The sequence below is a fragment of the Sceloporus occidentalis genome, unplaced genomic scaffold (genome assembly GCF_023333645.1).
Source record: "Sceloporus occidentalis isolate IW3139 unplaced genomic scaffold, rSceOcc1.0.p SCAF_2, whole genome shotgun sequence".
Lineage (NCBI taxonomy): Eukaryota > Metazoa > Chordata > Lepidosauria > Squamata > Phrynosomatidae > Sceloporus > Sceloporus occidentalis.
In genome coordinates, this window is record NW_028316982.1 from 26,785,802 (window position 1) to 26,807,097 (window position 21,296).

The 21,296-nt window shown below is 38.7% G+C and overlaps 1 protein-coding gene across 1 annotated transcript in view; it reads left to right on the top strand.

The window, feature by feature from the left end:
• Positions 1 to 16,194, top strand: part of LOC149318067 (uncharacterized) — a 28,147-nt gene extending 11,953 nt beyond the window's left edge. Inside the window, exons 11-15 of the mRNA XM_089507703.1 lie at positions 3,235 to 3,288; positions 5,078 to 5,158; positions 6,709 to 6,762; positions 9,631 to 9,903; positions 14,887 to 16,194. Of these exons, the coding sequence (XP_089363829.1) occupies positions 3,235 to 3,288; positions 5,078 to 5,158; positions 6,709 to 6,762; positions 9,631 to 9,903; positions 14,887 to 14,906 (482 nt within the window). The 3' untranslated portion in view covers positions 14,907 to 16,194. The remainder of the gene's footprint in view (positions 1 to 3,234; positions 3,289 to 5,077; positions 5,159 to 6,708; positions 6,763 to 9,630; positions 9,904 to 14,886) is intronic.
• The last annotated feature ends 5,102 nt before the right edge of the window (positions 16,195 to 21,296 follow it).

Here is a 21,296-nt window from a genome sequence, read left to right on the forward strand (position 1 = left end):
CTCATCTTGTAAGCTGGCTGCCCTTTCTAAATTGTATTAATACTAAGTACAACAGTATAAACAAAATGGTGCAATTATCTGCTATTTTGATACTCTCTAATGCTTCTTGCATTATTGCTATCGCTTTCCTTTACCATCACACAAATGAAAGGTTTGGCAAGTTAGGACAAAGGTCAAAAGCACTCTCTGTTCATTTCTGCATAATTTAGAGTAGATGTACTATTATAGCTACACTGCAGTTCAGTAGCAATTGTTGACTAGTAAATCATTTCAGTCCTAAAGTAGAATTCATTTTCTTTCAAAGGTAGCTTCTGAGTTCTACTTCTATATAATTGCAATTATCCAGATCTACTACCCAATCCACCAAAACATTGTGCTTTGTAATGATTCAATGATGACCTTTAGATGAGGAATTTAAATAAATTAATACTGTTTTCACCTAAAAATAGCTATATTGATTTGGGGGCTTGATGGGGGCTATCATGCTAAAATAGATTCAAGGGTGGTCAAGATGAGACAGTGCCATTGGCATAAATGAAGCTTTATTGGTGTGCAAAACAAAACAAACAAAACAAAACAAAACAAAACAAAAAACCCAGCCCACCTCCTTCACTACTGTGGCAGGCCCCCAGAGTGAGAGTATCCAGGAGGATTATAGTGGCATGGATTTTGAGACTTTTTATAAAGATTGCCCCACAAAGTTAGAAATGGAAACTGCAACAGTTCTGAAAAAGGAGAAGTGGAATAACTACAGCAAGCTTCTCCTCTCTCCACTGTCGATCAAGAGGTAGAAAATTTGAAACCCATTCAGTTCTCACAGAAAGCCTATGGTTTTTTATATATAGGTATGCCATGCTGTGAAGTATACCTCAATGTTTTGTCAATTCTCAGTTAACAACAACTATTATCATTACTATTATTTCTTATCTGGCACTCTATGGTTCCAAGTGGGGAACAACAGATTAAAATACAGCAATCAATAATCACATAACACAGTTAAAACATGAACATTAATTAAAATACTGTACATAATCAGTTAAAAGAGCATACATATTTAAAACAATCAATTCATAATTTAACAACTAATAATTTTAAAACCATCTGGATAGGCCAGCCAGATTTAATGCTGTTTTAAACTCTGACGGTGTATCATTCTAGACCAGTGGTTCCCAACCTTCCTAATGCCGTGACCCTTTAATACAGTTCCTCATGTTGTGCTGACCCAAACCCATGAAATTATTTTTGTTGCTACTTCATAACTGTAATTAAATAGGTGTTTTCCAGTGGTCTTAGGCGACCCCCATGAAAGGGTCATTCAACCCCCAAAGGGGTCCCGACCCACAGGTTGGGAACCACTGTTCTAGACAAAAAAGTCTTCTGATTAACAATTGCCAGCCTGGTCCTGGATGACTGAAACAAGTGTCCCTCATAAGTTGCTTCTTCATATCAATTTTAGTCTGTGCTGTAATGTTCTATGCACAGTGCAGATGTCCAGGCTAATTTCCCTATTTACAGTTTCTCTGTAGGACCATGCTTACTACAGTAGCTATTGCAACCCAGTGTCCTCTAGATCTACAATGGCCATATTATCTGGGGATAATAGGACCTAGAGCATATCAGACTGAAGAAGGTTGATATGGATCCCATGCTGCCACCTTGGTTCCCATGTTGGGATAAAGGCATGATATAAATAAAATAAAGTAAAAAAGTAAGGAATGCTATTGCCTAATATTCAAGCAGTAAAGAGGTCTTTGAACATGATGTAGAAGCATTGGCCCAGTTCAGACATACTGATTTTGGTCTAATAATAGATCTATGTTTATTATAATGAAGACAAGGTAAATATGCCTGGTGGCTTCTGCCTCACCTTATTTCACACATAATTGTAATTATATAATTAACTGACAATTATATAATTAACTGGAAAAATATAATTCATTGGGCTTGCCACTTCATCTCCATGAACAAAGGCTATTTTCCAATGCCTTCGCTCACAAACAACCATAGTTAAAACTGGACTTGCCACTTCATTTCCATACACAAATGATTTTGAATTTGAATTGATATTCTCATACACCAATGCCATATATAGGTCTGTCCCAGGCTTTCAACTCCACCAAATGCATGTGAGGAAGTAGACTTAAGTCTATGAAAGCTTCTTTCTTGTCTCAAAGGTACAACAAGATCTCTCTACATACTGATTCTACAGACTAACATGGCTATATCTTTGAATTAGAATTATAACTTCTTAAACTACCACTTAACCTTTCGTAGCAGAGAAGAGAAAAGGGTGGAAACTTGCCCTTTCCCATAGGCTCTGGCAAAAGCAGAGTGCTGCAGTGTGTTCTTTCTCATTCATAACCTTTACCATCTTGACCATATGTTAATATTGCTTGACCACTTATCTCCTTATTTATCTGTGAAATGTTGCAAGTATGCACTAAGATCATCTGTAGGTATAGGAAAATGTTTGCCCAAGTGGACTTATAGAACTTACGGATGTGAAAGGAGAAAAAATGCATTCATTCTTTTTTAGGTATTTTCAATAGCATGCAGAATATGGCGAACATGGCCATTTGACAGAGATGAAAGGTCTGAAAGCAAGGCCTCACAAGTAGCTATGACTTAACCAGCTACTATTTGTTATTAGAATTAGGCTGATTATTGTGCAAGGAGGTTTATTGGTGGAACAGTTAGAAACAGTGTGAGATAAATGTGTGATGCTTTTTCTTATTCTTCAGTGCTCTGCACCAAAACAAAAAAACTGATACCACTCCACATGAGAGTTTGGGGGAAGCTTCCTTGGATACTTTCTGGAGCACTGTAAATCCATTTAACTGTAAACATCTTTCAAAAACACTGCAGGATGTGGTTATAGATTCTAATATTTAGTAATGAATCTATATATTTATGTGCTTTATAGTTGTTTAAAAAAATCTCTGCTGTTTTAAGTTCTAGAACATGAATTTCAGTTTTTTTAAAAAATGTTATAATGGAAAATGGACTTTAAAAGCCTGAATGACCATCATTTGCTTGCTGTGCAATCAGCAAGATGAAGCTTTTTTGGTGACTAAAAGTGTCCAAGTGGGAAAATTGTAAGAACTCATTGGAACTGTTTTGTTCATGCTTTCCTGAGAATGGGATATACAGTAATATTTCCAGGTGAAATATTTGTTAACAGTGCAGATGACTGTACAGTAGGCTTTAATTCTTTTAAAAATATCTGTTTATCAGGTGACTGGACTGTACCTAGTCAGAATAACAACAAGCCAAAAAGAATCTGTAATGGTAAGTTATGTAAAACCATATACGAGGCACAATGTCAGCTGCACTCTGTATTTGCATTCATCTTACTCATTTAATAGGAACTGTTATTGCAACTCTCAGCATGGTGGTTTATTTAGCTTGTTTCCGCATTTGAATTTGTATTGTATGTTTCTCCCAAAGTCAGGTCTTAATTTTGATCTTTAAGGATTTTGCAGCATGACCAGATAGCACTTTTGTTTGTACAGGCCTAATTTATTTATTTATTTAATTTCATTTTTATGCTGCCTTTCTCTCAAAGAAAGGGACTCAAGGCAGCTCACACTATAATTTTTTTTAAAAAAATAACTTTACAGTAAAAATGTTAAAACAATTAAAGTCATCTAGTTAAAACACTATAAACTTAATATAAAACATACAAAAGTTAAAACATAATTAAAACACGCACCCTATATAAAATCAGTTAAAATTTTAGTTAAATTTTAAGTATAATTTAGTTAAAATTTCCCCTTTCCTCCATTTGCAGTCACCATACTTTCCAAAAGGAGGTTTTTTTGTCTTCTGGAACTAGCAGGGGTGTACAAAATGAGTATATTATCTCTCCAAATAAAATCTTCCTTCAGCTTTTAAATTTCTAGCATGGCAGAGAATGAGACATTGCAAATCATTCACATCATTCATTCATGTTTGCTGTGTTCACATGCCTTTGGTCACTTTGCCTTTACTTTTTCCTGGAATATCAAAACTGTAATTCTAAATGCTTAATTGATGTTCTTTTTAAATTTTTTAATATTTATTATTGTTAATTATTTTTAATTTTTATTCACATACATTAAAATCCTATATATATATATATATATATATATATATATATATATATTATTTAAAAAATAAACTTGTTTATGTAATTAACTAATCCATTCAATACATATTCAGAACTGTTCAAACTTGCACTTCCAAAGTTGTCACATTAGAACCAATAATTAAGAAAAAAAAGATAATTATCTACTCACTTTTAATCATTCTCTTATGTATAATCCATAGGTGACTAATGTATTAAATCTTTCATTTCAACTAGAATTGTAATTTCATTAGATCTGGAAAACAACATCTCTCTCCCAGAATAAATATACTTCCCCCAATGGTTTCTAATCCTATTCCTATTTATATATCTAAATATTTATATCCACAACAAGACATAGATACAATTAATTAAATATTTTTCATCTCTTCTGTCCCTACCAATTCAACATCGACTCAGTCTGTCGGAGCTACTCATTTATTTTCCAGATATTTAATCCATGGTTGCCATTCTTTATAAAAAAATTTGTAAAGATTGGTGTCTTGTTTAATAAGCCAATTTATCCATTTCAAAAAAATCAAATATTTTCATTTCCATTCTTCAATCGATGGTGTTCCTTCTACTTTCCAGTATCTTGCCAGAGTCATTCTCGCTGCTATTATTGTTAGAAATATTATTTTACCTTCTGTGATTTCTAATTTCTGATTGATGTTCTGAATTACTGCTATGTTATGTATTTGGGAACTGAAGAACAATTTCATTTGGAGGAGCAAAAATTTTATTAAGGTGACAATAACCTCACTTTGCTCCCCTGTAGTTCTGTCCTTGTGGACCAACATGTAGAGGTGACCATATGGTAGGAAGACAATCAGCTGCCCCTCTCCCTGGACAAGCAAAGGGGCCTGGTGCAGTAGTATCCTGAACTATAGATACAAGCCCACTTGGCTATGTTTAGAAGGCTTCTCAAAATGGAAAACTTGGATGCTATGTCCTTTACTTTGTTTTCCTTAGGCGTCAAGAGACGAAAATCCAGTACCAGTCTTTCAGGAGATGAGCTTTGCAATAAACGGCTAAAGGGTGATGCTGTTCCAGGTAAAGATTTTTATGTAGTTAAGATAAAAATATTATGTAGTGACTCTTCAACAAGCCCATTCTGTGACATATTAATGTTTCATTTTTAATTAGTAAACATATAATGACAACTTCAATTGTAAAAATCATTCATTTGTATTTGTATAGGGCTTTAAAAGACATACGATCTGAATGTGGAAAAAGTTATCTGAATAGTCTTCATATGCATAAATTTAGGTCTCTTTAACGCTACACAATTATATCATAATTTTGTGATTTCACCTTATGGAATGCTGGGATTTGTGATTTTGTGAGATATTTAGAATTTTCTGCCAGAGAGCTCTAGTGCCTCACCAAATCCCACAATGCTGTAGGATGCAGCCATGGCAATTTAGTGGTACCAAAATGCTATACACTGGGCCCTTGGTATCCACTGGGGTTTGGTTCCAGGACCCTTCATGGATACCAAAATCCAGGATGATTGAGTCCCATTATATACAATGTATAGTAAAATGGTAAAATGGCAAAATCAGGATTTGCTTTTCAGAATTTAGATATTTTTAAAAATCTTTTCAAGCTGTGGATGTCTGAATCCTTGCACAAGAAATCTGTGGATAGGAAGGGCTGTAACTGTGTAAATGTGCAAGAGATCTTCGCCTTTGTATGTAGCTTTACTGTGCTTCACAAGTGACCACTAGAGGGAGATGCTTGATCATTTCCATACTTCTAAACCAATACAGAAAGACAACTTTTGACAGTATAGGGCAGTTCTAACTAGACGTAGGCTGCATCTGCTCTGCAGAAATAATGCAGTTTGACACTGCTTTAACTGCCATGGCTTAATGCTATGGAATTCTAGGATTTGTAGTTTTGTGAGATATTTAGTTTTCTCTGTCAGAGAGCTCTAGTGCTCCAACAAACTACAAATCTGAGGATTCCATAGGATGGAGCCATGACAGCTAAACCCATGTTAAATTGCATTAATTCTGCGGTGTGGCAGCAGTCTTGGCATATGACTTTCTCAGTCTCTCCCATTAATTATTATTACTCAGTTAGTTAACTCACACTGAATAGATCAGAACAGAAATGAGGTAACATTGAAATAAGAGGGAGTTATTAGTATACTTTGCAAAATCACAGAGTTTGCAAAAAGTACAATAAATATTTAAGAGGGAAATTCCTAAGAGATTAATAATAGTTGCCCCTCTGGGGGAGCCGCTTCGGGGGGAGCAAGGGCGAGGGCCAGTCCATTTGGCTGGTAGGGGAGAGTATATTTTTATATATTTGAATGCAATTAATTAAACTGTACTTTGATGTTAACTGTATTTTGATTAATTTAACTGTATTTAGTTAAGGTAAGGGGATGAATTTATAATTATTTATGTATTATGTAATTGTTCATGTAATTGTTTATGCATTTTTATAAACCGCTTTGATCTGTTGGAAAGGCGGTATATAAATAAAATTTATTATTATTATTATTATTATTATTATTATTAAACTTTATTTCTAAAGCGCTGTAATTATACACAAGTTTTAAGTATACATTATTATTAATCCTCTTCCCACAGCTCAGTGGTCACACAAAGCTGAGTGTCTGTTGTATGGAGGAGAGAGATGCAAAGGTGTGTTATAAGTGGAAAAAGGCATAGATGGCTAGAATCCTGAGCAGGACTCACCATACTTAGCAAATAATCAGCTTAAGTTTGTATTTAATACTGCAGTGGTAGAGCAGATGGGTCGCATGCATGGGGTCCCACATTAGATCCACTTGCAACTTCAGCTAAAAAATCTCATAAGAAGGGCTGCCTGGGATAAGTCATTTCCTGAGTCACTTGGAGCAGAGAATAAATTCAGGGCTAAACTAAAACAAAACGAGAAAAAACAAGATGACAAATCACAACACAGTCAGCCAAGTAATACTAACATTAATTCTAAAATCAGCTGTATGCATAAACCTTACATAAAGTATAACCAACTTAAAACAATGAAGCCTAAACTGATTACTGATGTGATGGTGAACCACCCCATGAATCTTCCTAAGTTGTTAATGCAATGAAAGGAGCCCAGACTGGCAAAAGTATATTTTTAAATTTCACCTCTAGCCATTCTAATTCTACAGGTGTTTTTTTCTTCTGAAAACGTGGTTCTCCACATGAAGTCTGGCATACTTTGAAGTGAAAGATGTTCCAAAGTTTTCCACGTTCTATTTCTAACTGTGTAGCAATAAGATCTTTATGCAGAGCATTTGTGATATCTCCTTTGAAAATAATTAATAATAATAAATAGGTATTATAGTTAATAATAATAATAATGTAGCCTAAAACATCTGGAGAACATGAGTTTGCCTCTTGGTGCAAGTTTTAAGTAACATATTAATATTATGGGGTGATTGGCCTAAATTAAAGGTCGTGGTTAGTATGGTTATTAAAAAAATCGTCCACAAGAGGAGTACCTTCTTTTGAATTCTGTATACTACTAGTGCCTTTCCCTGTCATAGTTTGATCATGATGTAGTTTTGCTCAATGGCATTTATTGCACTACACTACATTGGTACTGCTGCAGGTGAGAAATTATTTCTGTTTATATTTCCTGTGGTCTGTAGCGCTAAAGGAGGATTAAATCTTAATGTGAGTTGTAATATGGACAGTGATCAGAAGAGTGAAATTCATATGGACCTACTGAGAATAGTGTACATCTTGCTAGGGAAGAACCAGTCTTTGATATGTCTGCTCAGTTAGTGAACAATCATAGATATTTGCCATAACCTGCTGTGTTCTGCAATAAAATCTAATGTTTAATCAAAGATATATTAAAATGTATTAGAACATCAACAGTGAAGTTATATGTGAGAGGCTTAACATCAGAAACTTAAAAAAAGCAAGTAGTAGTCATCAATAACACTTGAGACTACAGTCTCAACTCTGATACAATTGTACAGAGGACTGTTACTGCTATCATTACTCTCCATCTAGTTGTGTCGAACTTTGTGAAAGGTGTAGCATTGCACAACCCACATGAATGTTACAGACTCTCAGCTGGGAATAAAACTAATTGGTAACAGATTGATTAGTGGATGGTTTTCATGTTCCTGCCTTTTAAAATCTAGATAATGGGTGCCTTAAATAACATATACCTTCAACCCTTTCCCCCCCCTGGTGTCCACTACATTCAGTTAGAGGGTTTCATATTTGAAGCCATTGTTCTGCAATCCTGGCTTGTGTGTGTTTCATGCAGAAAATGTTCTGCATTTAGATCTTTCATTTCTGTCAAAGACCGCTAATCTGTTCCATAACCCACAGAAATGGTTCTTGTACAAACTCAGGGCATCATCAGGAGATCTCCTCTGCCCTTCTTCCTCTTTGTCCAGTCTTTGTATGTTGTATGTTTTTGTTTGTTGGTATGTTGCTGTTCTGTTGTTCTCATTACTTCAAGATTTCTGTCCCCACTCCCCGCCCATTATGTAGTATAAGAAATTGGGAGGTGGAGGAAGAGAATATCTCCCTAGGAGGAGTCAATTGCCGCTGTCCCTGCGTGCTGCCTAGATGAAAAGATGTATCACAAATGATAATTGAATGCCCTTCTTGTATGAGAAAAGTAATGAAAGGGAACTTAAAGTAGCTTCGCATGTGCTAACTTTAAAAAGGCTTGCATCTTTTATTTGTGTATCTTGGGTGCTAGGGAAATTCTTTCAAAAGAATAAGCTGACACTGTGAAGGTTACACAGCATATTTTGTTTCTTAAGAGGTCAAGAGACTGGGGAGTGGGTTATGTAGCAAAGACTGGGAACAGTTGTTTACCTGCAGGAAGCCATAAATTACTGAATGACATCTAGAAATTTAGACTTCTGTCACATTTGTTGGCTTCATGAAATTTTCCCAGATTTTGCATCCTTGGCAAACTACGGACTTTATTGCATCACTTCTGGTGCCTGACTTACCTTTTCCAAATTGGGCTTATATTCAGACATTACGATGATTTTATCACATGGATATTTTCCTCAAAACAGCTTCCCATTCCCTCCAGTGTTGAATTCGGGCTCCATAAGTTGCTTCGGCAGTCATTTTTTCCAAATCGGAAGCTTCAGAATTGGAAAAAATTGCTGCCAAAGCACCTTATTCAACACTGGAGGGAACAGGAAGCCATTGTGGAATATGTTAGTGTGATAAAATCAGCGTAATTTCTGAATTTGAGCACAATTTGGAAGAGGTACATTGCGCACCAGTTGCAGTGCAATAAAGTCCTATATTGGAATATGTGAGCTCATGGCTCAATGGCTACCATTCTGTCCAGATTCTGCTCTGTCAGATTGGGAGACAGAAATACATTTTCTTCCCCAAATAAAGTTGGATTCTTGATTCACCAAGCCTAGTCTTCCAATTTCTCCTAAAGTTACAGGGAAAAGAAAGCCCTGTTAAGTAACTTCTGCTAAATAAACAGCCTCCTCATTGGAAAAGCAAAAGCAATAACTATGTAACTTTTTTGTATTTTAGATGGTGTTAAAACTAAAATAGTGTTAACTGATCAGCAGCTGATGATTCTTGCAAAGAAGATGGGTAAAGACTGGAAAGTAATTGGTATTCAATGTCTTAAGTTGTCTGTTGAAGATATCGAGCAGATTGAGGCAAAGGATGAAGATGTCAATATATATAAATGTATGATGTTGCGGAAATGGAGGGACTCTGAGCAAAATAATGGAACTGCCCAAAGTCTCTATGAGTGTCTAAAAGATGATGCATCTTATGAAGTGCTAGAAATTCTGAAAGGTAAATATTAAATATAAATATTTTCTTTATTGGGTATCTCAAATGGGCCTTTGACTTGGTTATTATGTTTCTTCAGTGCATATGAATCACAGTGTAATCTAGTTATCTGGATATGCCTGGGACCATGCAGGAGGAACTCAGGTTGTAGCTCATCCCTATGACAATATCTATCACAATCAAGTCTTTGATCCCTAATTTTCAAATGTATGAAATGTATGGTTATGCCGATCCAATGACATCAAAAATCCACCAAACAGTGATACCTTTATTGGTACAACTAAAATGCACAGTATACATGTTGCAAGCTTTCAAATCTCCACTGGCTTCTTCATCAGGTGAGGTGTTAAAAACCATACAGGAGAAAAAAGTTGAAGCTGTTAGTCATAGGCCTGCATTTTGTTGTCTGTGTTCTCAGTTCAGATGGTATGGAGGAGTATTACTTGGAGACCTATGGTTGTGCTGCCTAGGGCTGATGGCAGTTGTAGTCCAATAGCATCTGGAAGGCGTCTATTATGGATCGTTCTTTTCCCTTATACAATAGAAGCACACTAGACATCCAGATAGTAACGTGTTTCCCATGAAGTCTTCACCAGGTGTTAATCTGCATGAATCTTTTGGTGCCACTCTGTCCAAAATGGTGTACACACCTAAACAGAAACCTATATGCCCTGTTGGCGCAGTGGTTAAATGCCTGTACCACTCATTGACAAACCATAATGTTGAGAGTTCAACACCAGCCAGGGGCTCAGGCTTGAATCAGGCTTGCATCCTTCTGAGGTTGCTAAAATGAGTACCCAGCTTGTTGAGGGCAATAGCAATAGCAATACCAAATATATTTCTATACCGCTTATCATTGTACTTCAGCACTCCTTAAGCGGTTTACAAAGTGTAAGCTAATTGCCCCCAAAATCTGGGTACTCATTTTAGCAACCTTAGAAGGATGCAAGCCCTTTGTTGGTACTGAACTCGCAGCCTTATGGTTTGTGAATGAGTGGCTGCAGTACAGGCATTTAACCACTGCTCTTTGCTTACAGTTGTAAACCACAATTAGCTTACAGTTGTAAACTGCTTAGATACGGCTTAGGTGGTATGAAGTGATATATAAATGAAGCTGGTATTGCTGTTGCTATATAAGCTCCAAACTACAAAACATTGCACAACTTGGGAGCCAAGTTCCTACAGACCAGAAAGAAAGAAACTACCTCACTTGTTTTTTAGCCAAGACATAGAAAACTTTTCAAAGCCTGGTAGTTGTAAGTTTTCAGTCATAATCCTACATACTATACGTAGAATAAGATTCTGGCTTAGTTTCAAACTATATACTGCATATTATGGCGGGTTACAGACCACCGAAAAGCGGCGGTCTGCTGCCTCCGCCGGTTGCAGCATCCGGGAACCGTGGCAGCCAAATGGTGCGGTTCCCGGACGCTGCAAAGAAAGAGCGCGAGAATCGCGCTCCTTCCTGCGTCCCGGAAGAGACGCCGCAAGTGCTGAAGCGCGCACTCACGGCATTTGTGGGGTGCGACGTGCGGACGCAGCGCGTCCGCTATGTTAAGATAGCGGTGGCCGTATGGAACGGCCGCCGCCATTTTGTACGGACTCAGTCCGTACTAGGGTTAGGGGCGTCTGAAAGAGATGCCCCTTTCTAACCCTAGTACGTGCTGAACACATACTTTCCTGCCCCGTTTGTAACGGGCCATTGAGTCTCCTACTTGGCACCAAATAAGCACACCTGATTGCTAACACAGGCCCAGTACAGACCGCCCAGAAATGGCGGTCTGCCGGCACCTAGTTTTGCTCCGTGGGGAATCTGCAACCCCCAGACCATGGGACTTCTTTCGGTGCAAATATGACGCTGCAGTGCACCAATAGCACATTCACGACGTCATAATGGTGCAGCGACGTGCAAAATCTAGGCGTCCTGCACGTAACAATGGCGGTGCCCACCTGTACAGGGCGTCGCCATTGTTACGTCCTCGTCACGTGCTAGGGTTGAGGCACGTGTGGGCGGAGTGCCCTTGGCCAACCCCTAGCATGTGACGAGGGCACCCAATAGTCCCGTCTGTACCAGGCCATAGAGGGAGCAAAATCTTTTCCTGCTGACACAAGTCTCTAGCTGGTGGTTGCTTTCCCCCCCAGCTGACATACTTATATTCTCTTGACACAGTCTCCCTTAAATAACATGCAGTCCCATATACAAGCTGATTCAATCTGCTTATCAAAGCTGGAATCTGATTATACAGTTTAAGGAATTTCACAGGGAGGATAAACAGAGTGTAGGAGTAAGAATGAGGACTTACAGCTAGCAGGATTTGAAAATATTTATATGCAGGTAATAATGGCCTTGGATAAGAAACAGTCAGGTGAGTCCTATCTCTCCGGTCTGAACTTGGTTTCCCAGCTGAATAATGTTTTCTGGTTTGGGCTTGTATATAGGAACTTGGTTCTCCAGTTGAATAAAGTTTTGTGGTTTGCGTTTGTGTGATGTTCATTGTTTGGCACTGAAAGATACAAGCCGACTGTCACCTGATGAAGCCTGCATAGGAAACATATTATTGTCAACTTCTGCTATAATGATGGCATCTAAATCGGCTCTTAATCACGACACTTTATCTGTGAAGTGATCATTAAGAGCACCATAGTGTAGTGCTGAAGGTTCTAGTACTGGATTCAGGGAGGACAGTGCTTGAGTTAAACCTCTCACCACTCTGCACAGTTTGGCTGGACACAAATTCACAAGTGCAATATGGGCAGAGTAGAAAGTTTTTTCACTGCATGTATTGACACCTTATATAACAAAGATGTTCTCTATAGTGTGTCTTGTCAGGTGTAAGTTTTCCACCATCTGTGTTCTAGTCACTGTTCTTCTCATGTAAGCTCCCTGATGTTCCCTGTATTTCAAGGGCCCAATTAGTAACGGCTTGGAAAGGACATTAGGCAGTGATCAGTCAATAGCTCTAGTCAGGTCTTGATTCTGTCTGTTGACCAGGAATTCAACAGGATCATCGGTGGTACCAGCCATAAAACCGTCTAAGGCTTTCCAGAATCCTAAAGGATCCATTAGACTTCAAGGATAGAACATCTTAATAGGTCCACAACCCCTGCAGGGGCAGATAGTTGTAGTGATGCTAACTCTGACCAGAAAATGATATGTCTCTGACAACTTGGAGGTATTAATCACCTTCACCCACAGATCTGTATGCTCCAAACTGAAAATAGCATCAAGGGTGTGACCTGCTGTATATGTGGGCCCTGAAACCAATTGGGATAGGCTCATGTTTGTTATGGATGCCACGAACTCCTGAGCAGCACCAAATAGACTGGTCTCAAATGGGATGTTGAAATCACCGAAGATCAAAATTCTGAGTCACTCCAACACCAATTCCAAGACCAGTTCTGTGAGTTGGCCAGGGAGTCTGTTAGACAACAGGGTGGACTGTACACTAAAAGAATCCTCAGTTTATCTCTGGTCTTCAGGCTTAGGCATACACACTCAGTACGGTTCAGCTGCCTAACAGGTACTCTGGTCAGGTAAAGATGGTCTTTATAGACCACAGCTACTCCCCCCACCCCACTTTCCCTCACCTGCTCACTAACACAGTACCCTGATGGGAGAGCCTGCACCCGTGTTGGGCCACTATCATCTCCCAGCCAAGTTTCTGTAAAGCATACCAAAGCAGCCTCTCCATGAGTAACGAGATCATATATGCACTTTATTTTTACTGACCTGGCATTACAAAGGAGCAAGGTAAGGTTTTTTGGGTGGCTTACTTCACTCTCCCAAGTTCCCAAGGGTTGCAGGATGACTGGAAAGTAAGATAGGTATTAAATATCTTTCTTTCCTTCCTCTGTAATGGCACATCACCCTACCATTGCCAAATCTTGACTTGGACAACTCGATTTGCTGCTCCATTTCCTTTGTGTATTATGCTAATGTCAGCAATAAATACAGGTTACATAGTTGACTATGGCAATTAACAACACACTGACATGCTCTAGAATCACAAAACTGATTCCCAGTTTGTACATACCAAGTTTATAGAGCTGAGTAGCTGATTATCATAGAATCATAGAGTTGGAAGAGACCAAAAGGGCCATCCAGTCCAGACTCTGCCATGCAGGAACTCACAATCAAAGTACCACTGACAGATGGCCATCCAGCCTCTGTTTAAAGACTTCCAAAGAAGGAGACTACACCAATCTCTGAGGGAGTGTGTTCCACTGTCGAAGAGCTCTTATTGTTAGGAAGTTCCTCCTAATGTTTAGGTGGAATCTCTTTTCTGGCATAACCTTACTCACACTGAGGTGACACCTTATAGCCAACTAGATGGTACCAGGATTTGCTCTCACTACAGTCCAGTCTTAAAGCTGCCACTCTCACTGCCAGGTGGTTTACCAGTATTATAGCAGATAATATCTATATATAGGTACCCTATATATGTGCAGTGTAATTCTCTGGTAACGTATTGATGGGATTCAGGAATATTAAAGATACAATTAAAACCCTCCTCTTGTCTCAAGCCAACCACAGCCAGCACTTACATTTCCAATTGTTATCTCAATAGTTCAGTCTCTCCTCTGTAATTTCATGCCCATTACTTCTAGCTTTCCCTCAGTTTACAATGTCTGGCTGCGATAATACACCAAAGGGGCACCAAATGGGCAGTAACCCTTGGCTGCTGCCTTGGACGTCTGGTGGTGATATAGCCTGCTGGCTACATGTCTGTAAGGCAGCTGGTTCAGGATCAGAGCAGGTGGCTAGTTCCACAGATCAGTGTGTTCTTACCAACAACCAAACAACCACTCCTTTTCTGAATATTGCTCTCCATATGAAGAGGGCAATGAGAGGTGCTACCCTGCTTCTTCTGCTCATGCGTTCATGTTAACCCTATTTTGAATGCCTTAATTGGGCTGCTGTGTATCTACTCCACTACATCAGTGTTCCACGAAACCCCTAACTTGACAATTCATTATTTTTTTCAGGTTTTTTAGAGCAGACGTGAGCTTGGAAACAGCTTGACGCCGGGGGAAAATAGAAACTTCAGGAATACTCTTTGACAATTTTCCAAGTAAATGAAATAGGATTTTGTTGTAAGCTGCCAGCACTGAGAATTCTAACTTTTTTCTCTGAAGAGAAGATTATACATACAATCTTTTGATAGTAATATTTTGAGCCATATTTGGACAATATTAAAATTGTCAGATTGTTTTCAAACTGTATAAAACAGACCTCAGGTATCTCTCATAAGAAGCTCATGAGAAGAACAGTAAAACAGAAAACTTCCTGATTAACATTACTTATCTTCTGCAATATGCAGTTGCAGAGGATGATGGACACATTCTTGAGTATACTTTCTGTCCTGAGCAGACAGAACAGATACGGCACTAGGGCTGGCTCTAGCTGTTGTTTTATTTTTGTTTTTTAATGGAAAATACTGTCCAGTGCACTGTGTTCAGCTTGTCAGGTAGTCCAGCTTCTAAATCAAGAAAAACTAAATATTTGCAATTTCAGAAGTCTGCAGAACTACTACTTGTGACTTTTTTAATTTGTATAATCTGGTTTTGTTAGATGTGGAGAAGGCAATGATGCAGAGCAATGCAGCTGAATCAGTGGAACTATTTAGATTTGATTTCTGAGATGTTTACAAGATGTCACACAAGAGCCAGAAACTTCCTTTTTTACTACGGGCAACAACAACAGTAATAATGCACAAGAGATTTTCAGGAATGTCCATTTAGTTCTGGAATTGTGATGTACACACAGCCCTGATCACTATCCATTTCCAAGAGGTTTCTAATAATATTGGATAAATTTAATGGCAAAAAAAGATGCAAAATACTACTTGGAACAAAGCTTTGGATTCTTGTGGAGTAATGTAAGACCAGTTCTACAATCATAGAGAAACATATTAAAGCGGATAAGCAGAGGTAGATTGTATGAATGCACACCTTTTAAAAGGCCCAGATAGCCTATGAACCACTTCTGTGTGAAGGGAGTTTACATGTTGGTCCTTAAATATCACTGATTTCCTGTGAGGTAGAATTCAGAAATATAGCCATGTTAGTCTGGAGAATCAGTACGTAGAGAAATCTTATAGAACCTTTGAGAATAACTGAAAGAAAGAATTTGGCAGATGCACTGAAGTCTATGAAAGCTCATGCTGCTAATTTCTTTCAGTTAGTCTCAAAGGTGCTACAAGATCTCTCTATGTACTAATTTCCTGTGAGATGCATTTGTTGTACAGATAGATTGTAAAGTCTTTAAATAGATTGTCTATGTTTTGTTTTTAAACAAATTAGCTATGTTTTAATAGATTGGCTATGTTTTATGTTATTTTTTTTTTGCATTGACATTAAATTGTGTTTATATGTACAAATAAAAAAACTTTTTCTATGTTTAATTTGAATCAAATAAGCATTTGTTAAAGTGGTATGAACAAACAGGAAAACTGTTTGAGGAATTCACCCTGTGGTCCATACAGTGTTGAGACAGACCACTTTGCTAGAGATAATTATACTCTTGGGAGTGTGAGACAGTGCCATCAGATGCTGGAGGCAGATGCTGGAGTTCCATCAGGTGGTAGATGCTGGTATCTGGCAAAGTGCTGGAGAGTAGAACTGCTCATACTACATAGTCTGTTTTTCATTTCCTAGATTAGTTCTTTTGCCAAGAAGTACAGTAGAGGACCCTGTCCTACTGCAGTTGTAGAAGTTGGAATTGGCTGCCAGTGTGGTCAGTTTCTGTAGATGGGCTGCATGTAAGTGTGCAGGTCTGTCACCTTATCCTTTGCCTATTCCTAGTGCTATTATAAATGCAGAACTGACAACTATTAGTTACTCAAACAAGTAAACAATAATATTTAAGCAATAGAACAGTTCGCTTGTGCTTGTAATAAGTACTGTATATCATTATCACTGTTAAATGGTTAAGATGGGAATCTGCAGCTTGCACTCCCTAGTGCCATCTGGTCCTTCTCACAGTACTTGATAGTATTTCTGGAGATATTATTGAAGCAACAACCTTATGATTTAGTGCAGCATAATTTTCCAGTTGGCAAATTAATAAGTTGTCTGTCTTTTGTAAAGGTTAAGACTGAAAGGGAAATAAGAAGAAATAGGGGGCTATAAAAATGTGATAAAAGCACCCTCTTGTTGTATGTGGTTTTATAGGAAGCACCTCAATGGCTGACAACTTATTGGTGGATTACACTGGAGCCTACCCATCACAGGGAGTTGCATTGTTACTGTGCCATCAAATTTTGGCAGGCTGGCAGCAAAACAGCTGCAATTGCATTTGACAATAAGGCATATGGGTTGCTTAAAACAAGATGTATGCTCTTTGTACACTTTGTTGTTGTTTTTTTAAATCAAAATTGAGACTGTCAAAATTTGCCAGTGTGAGGGCAAATTAATCATGATTGGTAGTAAAAATCTTATGATAGGTTCACCTTACAGTCACCATAAGTCATAAATGACTTGGAGAAACACAACAACAAAAACAAGTGGGGTATCTATACATGTTTTTATGGAGGTGCTTTTGTGGCTGGTCAGCAACTATACACATATGGTCCTCCAACGTAAAGTTCTCTAGCATAATCAGTAGGAATCTATCTGGAAAGTGATGTGACTGCTATAATGCATCACTGTTTTCCAGTTCCCAGATGATGTGAGTAGCTTCATGGAGGCCCATAGCACAAAATGGAAACCAGGCATGTGTCAGCATTAGTAATGTTAGCATTATCCTTCTGGCCATCTATATTTTGTACATAATGGACAGAATCTCCTATTGGGTACTTAAGTCCTTGTAAGTACACTTATGCTTGCAGGAATTAGAATTAGGCAGTTCCATAATGTTTATATCCAGTAAAGAGCTTCTGTTATGCTACTATGTAGGGGACCCAGCAAAGTGACTGGTTCACATAGATTCTGTTTTGCTTTGGTTCCACTGTGTATCAAGACATCAGCTAGGGCATGCTGGTGTCTTGGTATGCACCTTTGTGATTTAGGATTTCTTAGTGCCTCTGGTACATAGTTAAGTATACATAAACTTATGTGACATACACTGTGATAGGGGATTTTGGCCAACAGTTGTTTAGCACCAGCCCTAATCACTCTCAAGCTCAATATATACCATTAAATAATATAAGAGTATTTGGCCCAGCCTGCCCTTTGATAATAGCACCTTCAGAATGAAATGTAAGCTGGCCAGGCCACTAGGAACACTGGCTGAGAGAAAGAGCAGGCATGAGATACCTAGTTCCATGTTCTAGATCTGTGTTGTATCTGAAATAAAAATTATAAATACAAATTAGCAACACATGCTCAGAACTCAAGTATTCTGTTGTATCTGAAAAGTAAACAGGCAGGATAATTCAACAACTAAAGTATATTGCTTATGCCACTAACTGCTACTTCTGGTTCCCACATGTAAACAAGGTTAATCACATAATCTTTACATCTTATGATAACCAATCAAGTAATGACATGTTCCAGCATTTATGGTGGCTTTTGGTGTAGCAACCCAGCCTATAGAGATCAGAGGAGAGATACTAGAGATCAGGTAAGACAGTGCTGAGCTGGATGGACCAATTGTCATAACTGTATAAAACTGCTTTATAGGAGAGCACAGCAGAAAAAACATTGCAGATTGTATTTCATAAATTAGAAACCCCAGTCAAGATTTGCGTCCATAGTAATGCAAGTACTTGGGTCCCTTGGGTTCCTTTCAGGGAGAAAGGCAGCATAAAAATGAAATAAATAATAAAATAAAATAACTGTGCAACCACCCTGATGCCCCCACAATGCATTTTTTATTTATGTTGATTTATGGTGCACCTCTAATGCCAGCTTTGGAGGTTGTGTTAGCCTCTTAAACACCAGAAAGATAGTATCTGAATGAGGCACATAGACCTCAGACATGTGGATGGTCTAAACACAAAAGATAAAGGGGTGCCTAAAAGAGGCAATCCTCCCCCACCCCACAGTTTCCTACTGAAACAGAAAGCAAAGGATGGGTTCTCACCAACAGATGAAACAAGACTGTGGCCCCCTTTATTCCCTACTGTGTTCTCAAGTACCCTTCCTATCCACACATTTTGGGGTGGACATCAAAACAATTCACCACTTCAGAAATCCTTTTTTGGTCCTTCTGAAGGGCTAGTAAGTCTTTATTTCTCAGGAAATTACCTTAGCTTGAAGCTAGTTTTCAGGTATAAATATCACTAGAAAGACCCAGCCTCTTTGCTATAGTTGACCTCCCTGCTCAGTTGTGCCCTGTGAGTCTGTTGCCCTCAGACCTTCCATCCCTGACTTCTATGGACCACTCCTTGAGACTGGTAGATATTGCCCTCAGTCCAACCCTCAATCCCTGTTATCCCCTTTCACGTTTCTATTTTGGTTAGCTCTGAATGCTGGATGTTAGAGTGAATTATTCTAATGTGTGGATTCTTTCGTATTTCTTCCAAATAAAAGCTCTCTTAGTCCCCCATGCCTGGAGTCTCCATCAGTTAGTATTAGTATAAAAAGGTGCTTACAGTCCTAGAAGTTACCACCCTCTCGCAAGCCAAAATAACATTCCCCAACAGATTGCTGTTGTTAGTGGAGGCCCTCCAAGCCTTGCGCCTTTGTGGGAAACATTTGTGTCCATAGAAATAGTGAGTAAACTACTCTTAAAAGAGGCCCAGGAACATTCTTCTGTAATTGTTCCAAGTCTGAGCTGTTCTCTGCTACTAATATGGAGTCATTTGCATATCTTAAAATGTTTATGTTTCTTCCTCCAGTTTTCACACCTCCTTCCTCCAGTTCGAATCTTGTTTTACATATGATACATTCAATGTAGGAGTTAAATAGATAAAGTGCAGACTTGCCTAACCTCCTTGCCAATTGGAAACCATTCTGTTTCTCCTGATACAGGTTACACATTAGGGCAATCAAATGTCTGGCACACCCATTTTTAAAAGAGCAAGCCATAGTTTTTCATGATATACACAATCAAAATCTTTGGTATAGTCCATCTATAAACCTATAAACCCCAAGGCTGATTTTCTTTTGAAATTCTTTGATTTGTTCCATTATTCAGCATATGCTTGCAATATGAACCCTAGTTTCTCTTCCTCTTCTGAACCCAGATTGGACATCTGGCATTTCTTGTTCAATATATGGTAAAAACCTTTGTTATAGAATTTTGAGTATCATTTTGCTTGTATGGAAAATTAATGCAACGGTCCTTTGTTACCACAATCCCTAGTGTCCCCCTTGCTTGGAGATTGACATATATATTGAGTGTTTCCTGTTTGTTGGCCATTCTTTTGTTTTCCATATTTTTTTGACAGATTTTGTTTAGAACTAGAGTAGATTCTGTCTCTGGCTGAAGCAGCTCTATTGATACACCATCAATGCCTGGTGATTCATTTCTCCCAGGTGCTCTGAGTACAGCTTCTACTTCACTTTCTAAAATTGTAGGTTCATTTTCTTCCTTGAATAAATCTATCATCTTTTCATCTCTTTTATATAGCAATAGCAATAGCATTTACATTTCTATAGTACTTATCAGTGAATCAGCACTCCCTAAGTGGTTTACAACATGTAAGCCCCAACAAGCTGGGTAGTCATTTTACCAGCCTGTGAAAGGATGGAAGACTGAGTCAACCTTGGAGCCCTGGGATCAAACTCATAGCACTGTGGCTGTTATACCAGCATTTAACCACTGTGCCACCAGGGCTCCTTCTATATATAATTTTATATAGTTCTTCAGTGGTTGCCATTATCTTTTTATTTCTGCTTGTTTGTGTAATGTGTTCCCCTGCTGGGTCTTAGGGCATCCCCACTCTTGGTTTAAATTTCCCTTTGATTTCTCAGATCTTGTCGAAGAGGACTCTTCTTCTTCCTTTTTAGTTGTCATCATCTGTTTCTCAAAACTGATTATTACAGTAGTTCTCTGTGTCTCTGCACACTAGTGACAAGTGAATTCAGGATTTTGACTCCATCGCTGCCCCATTTAAAATTTTGCTTCTGCCTTGTTCTTAACTGCTTGACAGTCGTGTCACTAGGGTTAGGGTCACCCAAGTGTGGTTACTGATGTTGTCACCCACAGGCAGGCAGCCATCACATGGGAGAAAACATGGGGAGTGAGTGGCAGAAGGAGATGTGGTAACAGGCAGGAAGTGGCACTCACCCACCTGACTGCCTCACTACCTTCCCCATCCTGGCCAAGTTGCCTGGCACACGCTCCAGACTTCTCCTTCACCAGCCAGGTCACCTCTGTTGTCTGCCCACTGTGGTTGCTGGTGGGCGTGGGGTGCTGCCACCTCCCAACAGACCTTTTCGGTCTGTCAGGGCTGCTGGCTGGGTGGGAAAGGGAGGTGATAGTGGCAGGGAGGGGAGGAATCAATGGC